The 15,000-nt window shown below is 45.1% G+C and overlaps 1 protein-coding gene across 2 annotated transcripts in view; it reads right to left on the bottom strand.

Annotated features, from left to right (window-relative positions):
- wnt5b (wingless-type MMTV integration site family, member 5b) overlaps positions 1-15,000 on the bottom strand; it is a 194,659-nt gene that overhangs the window by 22,982 nt on the left and 156,677 nt on the right. Inside the window, exons 3-4 of one of the 2 annotated variants that reach the window (XM_071331831.1) lie at positions 3,972-4,142; positions 3,030-3,277 (exon numbers count right to left, since the gene is read on the bottom strand). In XM_071331831.1, the coding sequence (XP_071187932.1) occupies positions 3,030-3,277; positions 3,972-4,084 (361 nt within the window). In that variant the 5' untranslated portion in view covers positions 4,085-4,142. Of the gene's footprint in view, positions 1-3,029; positions 3,278-3,971; positions 4,650-15,000 lie in introns of those variants that run through there. The other variant, XM_071331832.1, reaches the window with a different exon arrangement.

Below are 15,000 nucleotides of genomic sequence, written 5' to 3' on the forward strand. Positions count from 1 at the left end.
ATGTAGAGGTCTGTAATTTTTATCATAGGTACACTTCAACTGTGAGAGATGGAATCTAAAAAATCCAGAAAATCACATTGTATGATTTTTAAGTAATTAATTTGCATTTTATTGCATGACATAAGTATTTGATCATCTACCAACCAGTAAGAATTCCGGCTCTCACAGACCTGTTAGTTTTTCTTTAAGAAGCCCTCCTGTTCTCCACTCATTACCTGTATTAACTGCACCTGTTTGAACTCGTTGCCTGTATAAAAGACACCTGTCCACACACTCAATCAAACAGACTCCAACCTCTCCACAATGGCCAAGACCAGGGAGCTGTGTAAGGACATCAGGGCTAAAATTGTAGACCTGCACAAGGCTGGGATGGGCTACAGGACAATAGGCAAGCAGCTTGGTGAGAAGGCAACAACTGTTGGCGCAATTATTAGAAAATGGAAGAAGTTCAAGATGACGGTCAATCACCCTCGGTCTGGAGCTCCATGCAAGATCTCACCTCGTGGGGCATCAATGATCATGAGGAAGGTGAGGGATCAGCCCAGAACTACACGGCAGGACCTGGTAAATTACCTGAAGAGAGCTGGGACCACAGTCTCAAAGAAAACCATTAGTAACACACTACGCTGTCATGGATTAAAATCCTGCAGCGCACGCAAGGTCCCCCTGCTCAAGCCAGCGCATGTCCAGGCCCGTCTGAAGTTTGCCAATGACCATCTGGATGATCCAGAGGAGGAATGGGAGAAGGTCATGTGGTCTGATGAGACAAAAATAGAGCTTTTTGGTCTAAACTCCACTCGCCGTGTTTGGAGGAAGAAGAAGGATGAGTACAACCCCAAGAACACCATCCCAACCATGAAGCATGGAGGTGGAAACATCATTCTTTGAGGATGCTTTTCTGCAAAGGGGACAGGACGACTGCACCGTATTGAGGGGAGGATGGATAGGGCCATGTATCGCGAGAGCTTGGCCAACAACCTCCTACCCTCAGTAAGAGCATTGAAGATGGGTCGTGGCTGGGTCTTCCAGCATGACAACGACCCGAAACACACAGCCAGGGCAACTAAGGAGTGGCTCCGTAAGAAGCATCTCAAGGTCCTGGAGTGGCCTAGCCAGTCTCCAGACCTGAACCCAATAGAAAATCTTTGGAGGGAGCTGAAAGTCCGTATTGCCCAGCGACAGCCCCGAAACCTGAAGGATCTGGAGAAGGTCTGTATGGAGGAATGGGCCAAAATCCCTGCTGCAGTGTGTGCAAACCTGGTCAAGAACTACAGGAAACGTATGATCTCTGTAATTGCAAACAAAGGTTTCTGTACCAAATATTAAGTTCTGCTTTTCTGATGTATCAAATACTTATGTCATGCAATAAAATGCAAATTAATTACTTAAAAATCATACAATGGGATTTTCTGGATTTTTGTTTTAGATTCCGTCTCTCACGGTTGAAGTGTACCTATGATAAAAAATGACAGACCTCTACATGCTTTGTAAGTAGGAAAACCTGCCAAATCGGCAATGTATCAAATACTTGTTCTCCCCACTGTATATATATATTTTTATTTTATTTTTTATTTTATTGTATGTTTAGCTCACATAATATAATTTACAAGTATGCTCTAATGTGTCAGTAAAAGAATAGATGTGGAAAAAACGAATGTATACATTAATAAATGAATTTCTATAGATTCCAAAATATTTTTTTTTACAACTGTGGGGGATTTCAAAGTTGGAGGCACTACGGCTTCAACACAACGCCCCCTATCGGACATCTAGTGTATATATCAATCACTGGGTGTTACCTGACAGGTTTGGATGGACATACCATCTGTAATGCAGATCTCAAGGTTTCACATCCTTCAGCATCGTAGCCTTGGGAGGCCTACTACTCTCTATACAAGCAAATAAACGTAACCATGGCAGCTGGCACGCTCTCTCCAAATGTGTTTTGGGGAACGTAAACAATGAAAAATAAATTCTGTTGACGTTATATGATTTGGAAATGCTTAAATAATTCGTGAGTTTGATATTAAAAAAAATCTATATATAGTCATAGCCTATATTTTCATACATTTGGAAGTAATTGGCCTGTGAATGCCACGTTGGCCAACCAAGAAAGAGGGCATCAGTTTACAATGTCCGTCTGTCAGTAAAATAAAGATTTTTTGGTAATATTCCATGTAAACCGCAACTCCGCAGAGGCCCACTACACTCTGCTGCCATTGACTGGCTATCCTGATTCCTGGCACTGTTATAACAGAAACGTCACGTGTCAAAAAGTTTTAATTATGTGTTCTCTTAAACACAGAATGTGTAGGTTAAATGTGAGCCAGGAGGCAGGAGCCGGAGCTCCCGATAAAGACGAGGACTTTTATTGGCCCATAGAACCGATACTTCAAATAGCAGCCCGGATCTGCCGAGTCCGTGTCATCCCATGATTGCATTTCAAAAGGAGGACGTGGACAATAGCAGGCTAACACCTCAATAAAACCCTCGCGATTGACTGCAAACAACTCCTTTGCTGTTTTGGGAACGGCGAGGAAGAGGGGAGAGGTCGGCCTGACTGGCCGTCGGAGGGGGATCCTGCATCAGAGGGAGAATAGAGAAGCTATGGGCTATTGGACACCGCCATCTCTAGCATACACCTCATCTAACTACAGAACGGAACTAACACTCAATTGTCGAGAGAAATCTGACTGACAATTAAGCGCAACGATTTTTTATTTGGAATCATCAAGTTAGTTAAAAGGTCCCACTATTAATAGTTGAACTGATACAAAAACACATTCAAGAATACAGATACAGTTATCAGCGTTGCCTCTAAAGTGCACTACTTCTAATTTTACAATGGGAATTCAAAATGTAAACATAAACATGTGTCATCACCTACCGTCGCATAGGCCAATCACTCATTAGCTCTGGTCCAGCGCATTCGTGCGCGTTCCTTAACTAACCGCTGGTGAAATAAACGGTCACAAACGCCCTGGACCAGAGCTAGCCTAAATCCCAATCCCACCATGTGACTTGCTTACCTATCTGCATGACGCGTCCGAACACGGATGCATTATCCACCGTGCTACAGTTCCACCGCCGCTGTCTGAACTGGTATTGGCACTCATTGATGCCCGTCTTGGCGCCCTCGCCTATGTAGACCATGTGGTCCTGATAGAGCTGGCACAGCTTCCTCTGCCCCTGGGAGAGGCCCGTCAGCTGGCTGCACAGAGGCTGGGCCCCGATGATGTACATCTCCGGTCTCTGGATAGGGTTCATCGCTAACGACCTGCATGCACGGATGGGAAATAGGAGGTTGGTAGTTATATACAGTGTTGAGAAAATAAACGTTTAGTATAGTGTCTGGATGAGGCGTAAATAGCAAGTATTTTAGCCTATATAGCTTCAGTCAAAGATGCGCCGTTTCAATATGTCATATAAAGCGATACAATTGGCAATAATGGCAAATATGCATAAATATGCATAAATTAAATAATAAATATAAAGGAAAACATATATAGTCTATTCTACTGTGTAAATACAGACAGGTAAATATCGCATCGGTATTAACAATGAAATAATGCTGTATCGATGTCAGATGATGAGGAATATGGTTGGAATGCTCTCCATCAGAGTGGAACGTTTGGCAGCAAACTCTCCGCACAAGGTCAAGATGCGGCGTTCCACTCTGTGGAGTCCTGCGGTCTCCCCCCAGTCCACAAACAGCGTGGCCATTTGTGCGTAGCATGGGTAAATATTGTGACAAAGTCACCACATTTGTTCTCCCACTGGTCTCCTCCACGACCCAACAGAACACACGACACCACAACACATTAAACAACACACGGACTCCGCTCTCTCAAACCCCAATCACAAAACCCACCATCTGTCAATTAATGAATCAATTGCGCATGAACTAAACTACGCAACGATATAGAAACTGTACAGAGTTAATAATTTGACATGAAAAAAGTTCAACTTACAACCAGGAGTTGGCGTCCACCAGTAGATGCGAGCTGCATGCGATGAGAGCGACCGCCAGCAGTAAGTGTTGCTGGGCGCTGCTGCACGGTCTCCGGCTGGTCCTGGTCTCCATGGCCCCGTGTGCCACCGTCACCGCCAACAAACACCAACACGGGAAAGAAGTGCCCCCTCTGTGAAAAAGACGGATAAAAAACAACCTCTGTAATCCGCTGCGGGGGGGTTCCTGACTGGGTTCACAGAGATGACGATGCCGAGACAACCAAGAGTCAATATCCGATTCCGTGGAGATAAGGTGTCCTGCGCATTGTCCCCACGACTTTATTGACTTGTAGCTTTGTCTAAAGTCTGTTCGGAACGCCTAATCCTAATTCCCAGTCGTGCGTAAAATGTGTACAAGGAAGAAAACCTGATTTTTACGCATTAGGATCTATAGGCTAAGATGCGTTTAGTAAGGAGACAGACCCATCAGATGTGCGTTCTGATGAGGACTAACGTTAATTAAAAAACACCGTCCATGAAAAGATGACGTGGATGTTGTTGTTGATCCGATAAGATACAGGTCTCATACTGGTGTTTCCCAGGAGATTAAAAAGACGAGGCTCTTTATGAAAACATTTGAGCAAGTGTTCATTCCTTGTCTCGATCTGATCTACTTTGTAAGTTTACACTCTAAACACTGACTGCCTCTCCTCATCCCATCCCTCTCTCCCCCTCTTCTCCTCCCCCTCTTCTCCCCCTTGTTTTACGGGGCAAGGGGAGGGACGGACGCCTGCGGGGAACACCGTTCATGTCAAATCAAATTGTATTTGTCACATGGGCCGAATACAACATGTGTAGCCTTACCGTGAAATGCTGACTTACAAGCCCTTAACCAACAATACTTTAAGAAAATAATGTTTAAGAAAATAATGTTTATTAAGAAAATATTGACGAAACAAACTAAAGTAATAAAAAAGAATAAAGTAACAATAACGAGGCTATATACAGTACGGGGGTACCGGTACCGAGTCAATGTGCGGGGGTACAGGCTAGTCGAGGTAATGGAGGTAATATGTACATGAAAGGGGGGGGGGGGGGGCATTGCGCAAGACGGAGACCACCGGAGTGTCATAGCAAGACATGGGAACACACCAAATGGGGAGAGAGAGAGAAGTGCATTTAGAGAAACCCTTGAATTGAAATTGAGAGAGAGAGACAACAGTGTACGTAGCAAACAGTCATTAATGTGACTCAGACCTGATTCTGCAGAAGTTGCGCACTAAAGAGCAACATCTCAACACCAAGGCCCTCCCAGTGTCACTAGAATACCACACGGACCCAATTTAAACTAATCCAATAAGGATTTTTAAGCACTATTAAAATAGTCGTAATATAATTGTCATTTATTTTTTATTGGTAAAAACAAAAAGAAAGACATGGCACCAATACAAACACCTATTTAAAACTGTGTGTGTGTGTGTGTGTACACGTTTTATTATACTTGTGAGTACCAGAAGTCCTCACAAGAATAGCAAACCTTTTGCCGGTCCTCACTTGTAAAAAGGCTTAGGGGTTAGGTTTAGGGTTAAGGTTAGGTTTAGGGTTAAGGTTAGGTTTAGGGGTTAGGTTTAGGGTTAAGGTTAGGTTTAGGGGTTAGGTTTAGGGTTAAGGTTAGGTTTAGGGGTTAGGTTTAGGGTTAAGGTTAGGTTTAGGGGTTAGGTTTAGGGTTAAGGTTAGGTTTAGGGGTTAGGTTTAGGGTTAAGGTTAGGTTTAGGGGTTAGGGAAAATAGGATTTTGAACGGGAATTAATTGTTGGTACTCAGAAAGTCCTCACAAGTTAGTAAGACATACCTGTGTGTGTGTGTGTGTGTGTGTGTGTCTGTGTGTGTGAGTGTGTGTGTGTGTGTGTGTGCGTTCGTGCGTGCCAGAGAGAGATTAATGGAGTTTAACGTTTTGGAAAATGTCCCAATTCCATCAAAGTTCATGTGCGTTAAATCCCCCCTTTTACTTCGACTTGATGATTTGTTTGAATAAACGTGAGTGCTTCGAAAACCTTAATCCTCCCTTGGATAAGAAAATAAAGCCGGCCACACATTGAGCTCTGAAGACCAGGTCCTCTGAAGAAAAGGCGTGTTGAAGCAGCTTTCTTTATGTCAAATGTTCGCAAAGACAAAGTAAAACGCCGTGCTGGAACGGGACCCTTTGATCTAAAGTCCCACCACTTTCTAAAGCGGACAATCAGAGTCCTTGATAATAAAATAGTCCATAGCCTAACAACTACAAATACGGCTTTACACATATTTTGAACCATATGCGCATAGCTACACACGTTTGCGTATTGTTCCAGGCTGCATCACATCCGGCCGTGATTGGGAGTCCCATAGGGCGGCGCACAATTGGCCCAGCGTCGTCCGTGTTGTTGCCGGGGTAGGCCGTCATTGTAAATAAGAATTTGTTCTTAACTGACTTGCCTAGTTAAATAAAGGTTAAAAAAAAAAAAAAAAAAAAAACATGTTATGAGGAGCAATTAAACGAATCGAATTCAGTAACAACCGAAAAAAAGGGAAACTTTTACTTTGCACTGTGTAAAAATATAACATAGGTAAGGACATTCGAATACTATCTTAAAAAAAAAAACTAGAAACATTTCCATTTATGTTCACAGAAAACGAAATAAACGAAGAGCTTTGTAGCTCTGCTCATGGCACTTGCAGGACGCATAGGGCTCCAGCCAAGCAGGTTAACCAACTATTTCCCCAGGTCTTCCTTTTTACTGGGCTCCATTCCATAGACCAGATCAGAGAGTCATAGGGCCTTGACTGGCGCGAGAGAGACGCCATTCGATTTCCGACCGGTCTCTGCATGATAATGCCACTGTCGTCGCGCCTTTCATCTTTCCCCAAACCCCTAGGCCTACACCCCAACCATCAACTTTTCACGCGCCCGCCGTCGCCTTCCATCCTAGACCGACCCCCCCTCCCCTCCTGTAAAGTGTCTTGACTGCCTGCAATATACATCCGATGATGTTGTTTGAATGTGTAATACGGGTGCAATAGGTCTACTAGTAGGCCATTCGTTTCCCTGTGCTTGACCCCTTTGACCTTAGTTTCAGTGGATAAAAATTCATGAATGAATTAACGCGTTTGGGTCCCCTAATAGGACACCTAATTCTCAGTGTCTTTCAAATTCACTTAAGGTGATAAATCCTTTTAGAATGACTATTAGTGTTTCACCGACACAAACACATCTCATACCTTACACCTCTCTCGATTGGTTGCATTTGTTTGCAGGACTATATGACCAGACAGTCAAAAAAGACGGATTATAAATAATTATTTATTGAGGGCAATTTTATAATGAAGCAATATTCCTGTTTTGGGTTAACAGCGCCCTCTGCTGGTTAAATTGACAAAGTAAACATTTCCCTGTTTATCTAACAGTCACCACAATCTGTCCCGAATCCCAGCATAGAATAGAACAGCAGAGTAGGCTATTATAGAGGCTAACCACTGCCCTCAGGTGGCAAGATATAGTAATTACATCTAGGCTGATGGAGACAAAAATATGACGCTATAGAGATCAAGTAGGTTATATTACATTAAAACGAGTGTGATATTGATGAATTGATCAGGCCTATTTGCGTGTTAATTTTTTATCTAGAGGATTGACTGTGATTTACTGGCAGGACAAATTGAAGTTAATGTTATCTATCATTTATTAGCAGTGTGAACTGTGAAGATCAGAACATGCAGCCCCTAATTGTTTTACACCGTAAATGATTAAGTAAATGATGAACTATTCACGTTTCTAAGTAATGAGTCTGGGTGTTTGATACCAAAGGATGCCGCAATCGATCTGAAAAGATGAGCACTGTGGAAGCTCTGCTGTTTGTCCTCTGCAGCTGTGCCTCTGACGGACAGCTGCAGCACAGTGACAGCCCTGAAACTGACAACACCACACAGGTCCACAAGATGGGGACGAGGGGCGTGTTGAAGACGTCCCCACGAACAACCATCTGACTGATGATCAACCGCTTTGAACCAGCCGTCGTGGAAGCCAGACTGAGGGTCAGCGAGAGCCAGGTGGAGGAACAGAGAGTCCTGCTCCAGGAGCTGAGAGCCATTGTGGCTCAACAGAGCACCAAACTGAATGAGATGGGAGCCACCGTGGAGGAACTGAAGAGAGAGAACAGAGAGAGACCGAAGGTGGCCTTCTCAGCCTCGCTGTCTGAATCCAAAGGACCAAATAGTGATGATGTCATCCTGGTCTACAAACATGTCTTCAACAATATTGGTGAGGCTTACAGTCCGGTGACAGGTATCTTCAGAGCACCGGTTAATGGAGTCTACTACTTCACATACACTGCCTTTACAACCTCCAGCAAGGGGAGAAGAGTGTCGCTGTATAAAAATGGACTTCTAATGGTGACTGTGATCGATGGTGATGAAACAGATGGAGAGGACAAGGGGGTTCCAATGGTGTCACACTGCAGTTGGAAGAAGGAGATACAGTCTGTAGTCACCCTGCAGTAGGAAGAAGGAGATACAGTCTGTAGTCACCCTGCAGTTGGAAGAAGGAGATACAGTCTGTAGTCACCCTGCAGTTGGAAGAAGGAGATACAGTCTGTAGTCACCCTGCAGTTGGAAGAAGGAGATACAGTCTGTAGTCACCCTGCAGTAGGAAGAAGGAGATACAGTCTGTAGTCACCCTGCAGTTGGAAGAAAGAGATACAGTCTGTAGTCACCCTGCAGTTGGAAGAAGGAGATACAGTCTGTAGTCACCCTGCAGTAGGAAGAAGGAGATACAGTCTGTAGTCACCCTGCAGTTGGAAGAAGGAGATACAGTCTGTAGTCACCCTGCAGTAGGAAGAAGGAGATACAGTCTGTAGTCACCCTGCAGTTGGAAGAAGGAGATACAGTCTGTAGTCACCCTGCAGTAGGAAGAAGGAGATACAGTCTGTAGTCACCCTGCAGTTGGAAGAAGGAGATACAGTCTGTAGTCACCCTGCAGTAGGAAGAAGGAGATACAGTCTGTAGTCACCCTGCAGTTGGAAGAAGGAGATACAGTCTGTAGTTACCCTGCAGTTGTAAGAAGGAGATACAGTCTGTAGTCACCCTGCAGTTGTAAGAAGGAGATACAGTCTGTAGTCACCCTGCAGTAGGAAGAAGGAGATACAGTCTGTAGTTACCCTGCAGTTGGAAGAAGGAGATACAGTCTGTAGTCACCCTGCAGTAGGAAGAAGGAGATACAGTCTGTAGTCACCCTGCAGTTGGAAGAAGGAGATACAGTCTGTAGTCACCCTGCAGTTGGAAGAAGGAGATACAGTCTGTAGTCACCCTGCAGTTGGAAGAAGGAGATACAGTCTGTAGTCCCCCTGCAGTAGGAAGAAGGAGATACAGTCTGTAGTCACCCTGCAGTTGTAGGAAGGAGATACAGTCTGTAGTCACCCTGCAGTAGGAAGAAGGAGATACAGTCTGTAGTCACCCTGCAGTAGGAAGAAGGAGATACAGTCTGTAGTCACCCTGCAGTTGGAAGAAGGAGATACAGTCTGTAGTTACCCTGCAGTTGTAAGAAGGAGATACAGTCTGTAGTCACCCTGCAGTTGTAAGAAGGAGATACAGTCTGTAGTCACCCTGCAGTAGGAAGAAGGAGATACAGTCTGTAGTTACCCTGCAGTTGTAAGAAGGAGATACAGTCTGTAGTCACCCTGCAGTTGTAAGAAGGAGATACAGTCTGTAGTCACCCTGCAGTAGGAAGAAGGAGATACAGTCTGTAGTCACCCTGCAGTTGGAAGAAGGAGATACAGTCTGTAGTCACCCTGCAGTTGGAAGAAGGAGATACAGTCTGTAGTCACCCTGCAGTAGGAAGAAGGAGATACAGTCTGTAGTCACCCTGCAGTTGTAAGAAGGAGATACAGTCTGTAGTCACCCTGCAGCAGGAAGAAGGAGATACAGTCTGTAGTCACCCTGCAGTAGGAAGAAGGAGATACAGTCTGTAGTCACCCTGCAGTTGGAAGAAGGAGATACAGTCTGTAGTCACCCTGCAGTTGGAAGAAGGAGATACAGTCTGTAGTCACCCTGCAGCAGGAAGAAGGAGATACAGTCTGTAGTCACCCTGCAGCAGGAAGAAGGAGATACAGTCTGTAGTCACCCTGCAGCAGGACCCTTTGATGACCGGGCCTCACCACACCACCTTCACAGGCTTCCTGCTCTTCTCTTGGAAAACAGGTTCTTCTTCTCTTTCTGCTTCTGTGACGTACAGTCGTACTCTGGGACGACATGAGAGGAAATACATGAAAAGCATGACTTACTGGTCTACAGTTAGATTCTTCTTCTTTCTCAGATCTGCACTTTTGTAGGTCAGTATTTTCAGATTTGATGGCATACTATATTACAGTAACTAAAAGGGATGAATGCACAACTGATTGTGAAAACTAGACGTTGAGAACAATATGAAAATCCCACGTTGCTGATTATAAAGAATACAATGTGAAAATCTGAAGACAACGGACCCCTTTGTCAAAGTATCTGCTCTCATCTATTTCCTAACAATAAAATACATCTAACAATTGAATTGTTATTATTTGAAATAACAGCAGTAAATATCACAACAGACTGTATGGTCGCTTTTTGCAGAAGTGAAAACATATTTTGGAGTGGTTTCTACATCACACATCTTTTATAAGACTTGAACTGCTGTGAATGAATCAAGGACTAATTCAGGCTCAAGGCTGTCTTATATAAATACCTTTACATAGTAACATAACCCGTTCAGACCTACAGTACATATCAATGTGGTTTTACAGTAATAACCTGCTATTCCTTATAGCTGCCACATGGGGGCGCACTTCAGCACAAACCGCACATCAAGCTCCCAGGCATGAAAAATAAATGTTCTCCTGAACTCTATGCAAAAGCTATCTAGCCAGGCGCAATGTCAGTGTAAAGCCTCGATCACACCTACAGCGTCTTTGCGTTTTGGTACACCAGAATTACATTCATTTACAATGGAATGCTGCGCTGGCCATGCAGCTTTGAGTTGCATAGTCAGTTGCAGTGTGTTCTGTGTTCTGTGTTCTGTGTTCAGTGTTCTGTGTTCTGTGGTGCATCAAACTGTACGCGTAGACTTGACAGAAATAGCAGCAAAAGGTGAATGTTTTGTTTTCCACATATCCAGTAAAAATGTTGAATTGCATAATGAAAAAGCATTTTTGCAATGCCGTTGTTGGTCTGATCCAGGCATTCTACTTGTTCTGGTAATCACACCCTGTTTGTGAGGAACGTTAAGGACAACAAACTGGTCCCTTGGTTTCATCTTAACACTTGACAATGATGTGTCCAAAATGACACCATATTCCCTATCAGGGGAGGCTCCTCAGAGGAGGAAGGGGAGGCTCCTCAGAGGAGGAAGGGGAGGCTCCTCAGAGGAGGAAGGGGAGGACCCTCAGAGGGGAGGCTCCTCAGAGGAGGAAGGGGAGGACCCTCAGAGGAGGGAGGGGAGGCTCCTCAGAGGAGGAAGGGGAGGCTCCTCAGAGGAGGAAGGGGAGGACCCTCAGAGGAGGAAGGGGAGGCTCCTCAGAGGAGGAAGGGGAGGCTCCTCAGAGGAAGAAGGGGAGGCTGCTCAGAGGAGGAAGGGGAGGCTCCTCAGAGGAGGAAGGGGAGGAGGCTCCTCAGAGGAGGAAGGGGGGGAGGCTCCTCAGAGGAGGAAGGGGAGGAGGCTCCTCAGAGGAGGAAGGGGAGGACCCTCCTCAGAGGAGGAAGGGGAGGACCCTCCTCCTCAGTGAATTTCATTTAAAAGCAAATTGTAAAACATAAAAAAATATCCTTTTTAGATAAAACTATACTAAATATAATCATGTCACCAAATAATTGATTAAAACACACTATTTTGTAATGAAGGTCTACAGTAGCCTCAGTAGCACTCTGTAGGGTAGCACCATGTTGTAGCCGGAGGACAGCTAGCTTCCATCCTCCTCTGGGAACCTTTAACTTCAATACAAAACCTAGGAGGCTCATGGTTCTCACCCTCTTCCATAGACTTACACAGTATTTATGACAACTTACTGAAGACGTCCTCCAACCTATCAGAGCTCTTGCAGCATGAACTGTCCACCCAATCAAAGGATCAGAGAATGAATCTAGTACTGAAAGCATAAGCTACAGCTAGCTAGCACTGCAGTGCATAAAATGTTGTGAGTAGTTGACTCAAAGAGAGAAAGACACTAGTTGAACAGTTTTAAACAAATTAATTTCTTCCAAAATGAAGGAGAAGCAAGAGAGAGAGAGATTGTCCTTTTTTTTTCATTTTCACTTACTTAATTAGCAAATGAAGCTAGCTAGTTTAGCCTACTGAAACACCCTGCTTAAACAGAGGGATGCTATGTTAGCTAGCTGGCAATGACTACCCAACACAACACTGGAACTCTTCCAAGTCAAGGTAAGCTTTTGGTTTGACTAATTTATTGCCACCGGGGTCCCCTGGTCTAACTACTTACTGACTGTAGACTGCAACATTACTACACGACTGTAGAGGGTTTACTAACGCGTTAGTTCTATTAACTATGCTGACTATGACGTTACTTTAGCTAATATGGTGACAACGATGTAGGTTGTGTGTAGCGGTTTGCCGGTCACATACAGCTGATGTGTTGTGCATTGAAGTCCACAAGCCAAGGGACAAGGTGAGAGGAGGAGAGGGCTATAGATGCGAGAAGGAATACAACGTGGCTGCTATGAAAGGGAATTGTGTTTACGAGTGATCGTGGGTGTATTCATTCTGCCGATTCTGTTGAAAAAGGTTTCTTAAACGGAAGCAAACGGAATAAAACAGGGATAAACATAACTAAATTTGTCCAATAGAAACTCTTGTTTGCAAATGTTGGACTAATGACAGGGAAAATTCTAGTATGATGTTAGTAGCCTAAACCCATCGCTGTCACATTGAACTGGGTGAAGGAAATATACATGACAGTCATCCAATATGCTCATGGAAAACAAATCGTCCTCCTTCATCTTAAATGACACTGACCAACGCTGTTCCCTATATAGTGCACTACTTTTCACTGGTCAAAAGGAGTCCACTCTAGGAAATAGGGTGCCATTTGGAACACACAGACTCTCTGACGTTCTAAGCAGAGAGGAGAGGAGAGGAGAGGAGAGGAGAGGAGAGGAGAGGAGAGGAGAGAGAAGAGAAGAGAAGAGGAGAGGAGAGGAGAGGAGAGGAGAGGAGAGGAGAGGAGAGAAGAGGAGATAAGGGGAGAGGAGACCCCGCCACCCGAGGGGTCTCCCGGGTGGCGCAGTGGTCTAGGGCACCAGTGCTAGCTGCGCCACCAGAGTCTCTGGGTTCGCGCCCAGGCTGGGCTGGGTTCGCGCCCAGGCTCTGTCGCAGCTGGCCGCAACCGGGAGATCCGTGGGGCGACGCACAATTGGCATAGCGTCGTCCGGGTTAGGGAGGGTTTGGCCGTTAGGGAGGGTTTGGCCGGTAGGGATATCCTTGTCTCAGTATGTAAAAATGTAATAAAATGTATGCACTCTACTGTAAGTCGCTCTGGATAAGAGCGTCTGCTAAATGACACATTTTTTTTTTTTAAATGAGAGGAGAGGAGAGGAGAGGAGAGAAGAGAAGAGGAGATAAGGGGAGAGGAGAGGAGAGGAGAGAAGAGAAGAGGAGATAAGGGGAGAGGAGAGGAGAGGAGAGAAGGGGAGAAAAGAGGAGATAAGGGGAGAGAAGGTGAGAGGAGAGGATTAGGAGAGGAGAGAAGGGGAGAGGAGAGAAGAGGAGAGGAGAGGAGATAAGGGGAGAGGAGGAGAGAAGATAATTAGGAGAGGAGAGAAGGGGAGAGGAGGAGAGAAGAGGAGAGAAGGGGAGAGGAGAGGAGAGAAGAGGAGAGAAGGGGAGAGGAGAGGAGAGAAGGTGAGAAGAGAGAAGAGGAGAGGAGAGGGGAGGAGAGGAGAGAAGAGAAGGGGAGAGGATCCACATCGATTGGCTGTGGCCTGGAATACATATATAAAAATCATCCATTGGAGGTGCTTCTATATCAGCAGCAGGAAGGACTTGCTGGTCCACCAGTGTTGACAGTGTCACTGGCTTTGTGGCATTGCTACAGGACATCACAGTGACCGTCAAAGGGACAGAAAGAGCCTTTGATTTCTATACATTCAGTGGTCTGCCAGCTATGTGCCAGCAGTATTATTGTAGAGTCAATGGAGGAAATGCTTGGGTGGCATCCTATGGAAAAGATGTGCCTCTGAGGGCCCAGTGGGTATTTGGCTTCCGGAATGCCAGCCAGGGCCCCAATGACTGACAGGGGTCCAGAACATTCTGATCTAGAACATTCTATTTCAGTAGCGTCTAGCGGTCCTCATGTCTCACTGTATGAGATGGAAGACCTATATCAATCCAGAAAATATTCAAATTCACTCAAATGAACCAATCAATAACAAGAGTGGTATAGAGCCTAGCTATGAACACAGCTCTTGGCCAAAACGCCATCCCAACTGGGAAATGTGTGCTTTCACACAGAGAGACAGTGCTTGGAGACAAACATAGCATAGACGGAGACAAAGTCCCACGGTCAACATAGATCTGCTGTAGGACACCTCCAGGGCCGGCTCCAGTCTAGTGTTACTCTATGTTACCTCCAGGGCTGGATCTCCAGTCTAGTGTTACTCTATGTTACCTCCAGGGCTGGATCTCCAGTCTAGTGTTACTCTATGTTACCTCCAGGGCTGGATCTCCAGTCTAGTGTTACTCTATGATACCTCCAGGGCTGGATCTCCAGTCTAGTGTTACTCTATGTTACCTCCAGGGCTGGATCTCCAGTCTAGTGTTACTCTATGTTACCTCCAGGGCTGGATCTCCAGTCTAGTGTTACTCTATGTTACCTCCAGGGCTGGATCTCCAGTCTAGTGTTACTCTATGATACCTCCAGGGCTGGATCTCCAGTCTAGTGTTACTCTATGTTACCTCCAGGGCTGGATCTCCAGTCTAGTGTTACTCTATGTTACCTCCAGGGCTGGATCTCCAGTCTAGTGTTACTCTATGTTACCT

Source organism: Salvelinus alpinus, chromosome 11 (genome assembly GCF_045679555.1).
Source record: "Salvelinus alpinus chromosome 11, SLU_Salpinus.1, whole genome shotgun sequence".
Classification (NCBI taxonomy): Eukaryota; Metazoa; Chordata; class Actinopteri; order Salmoniformes; family Salmonidae; genus Salvelinus; species Salvelinus alpinus.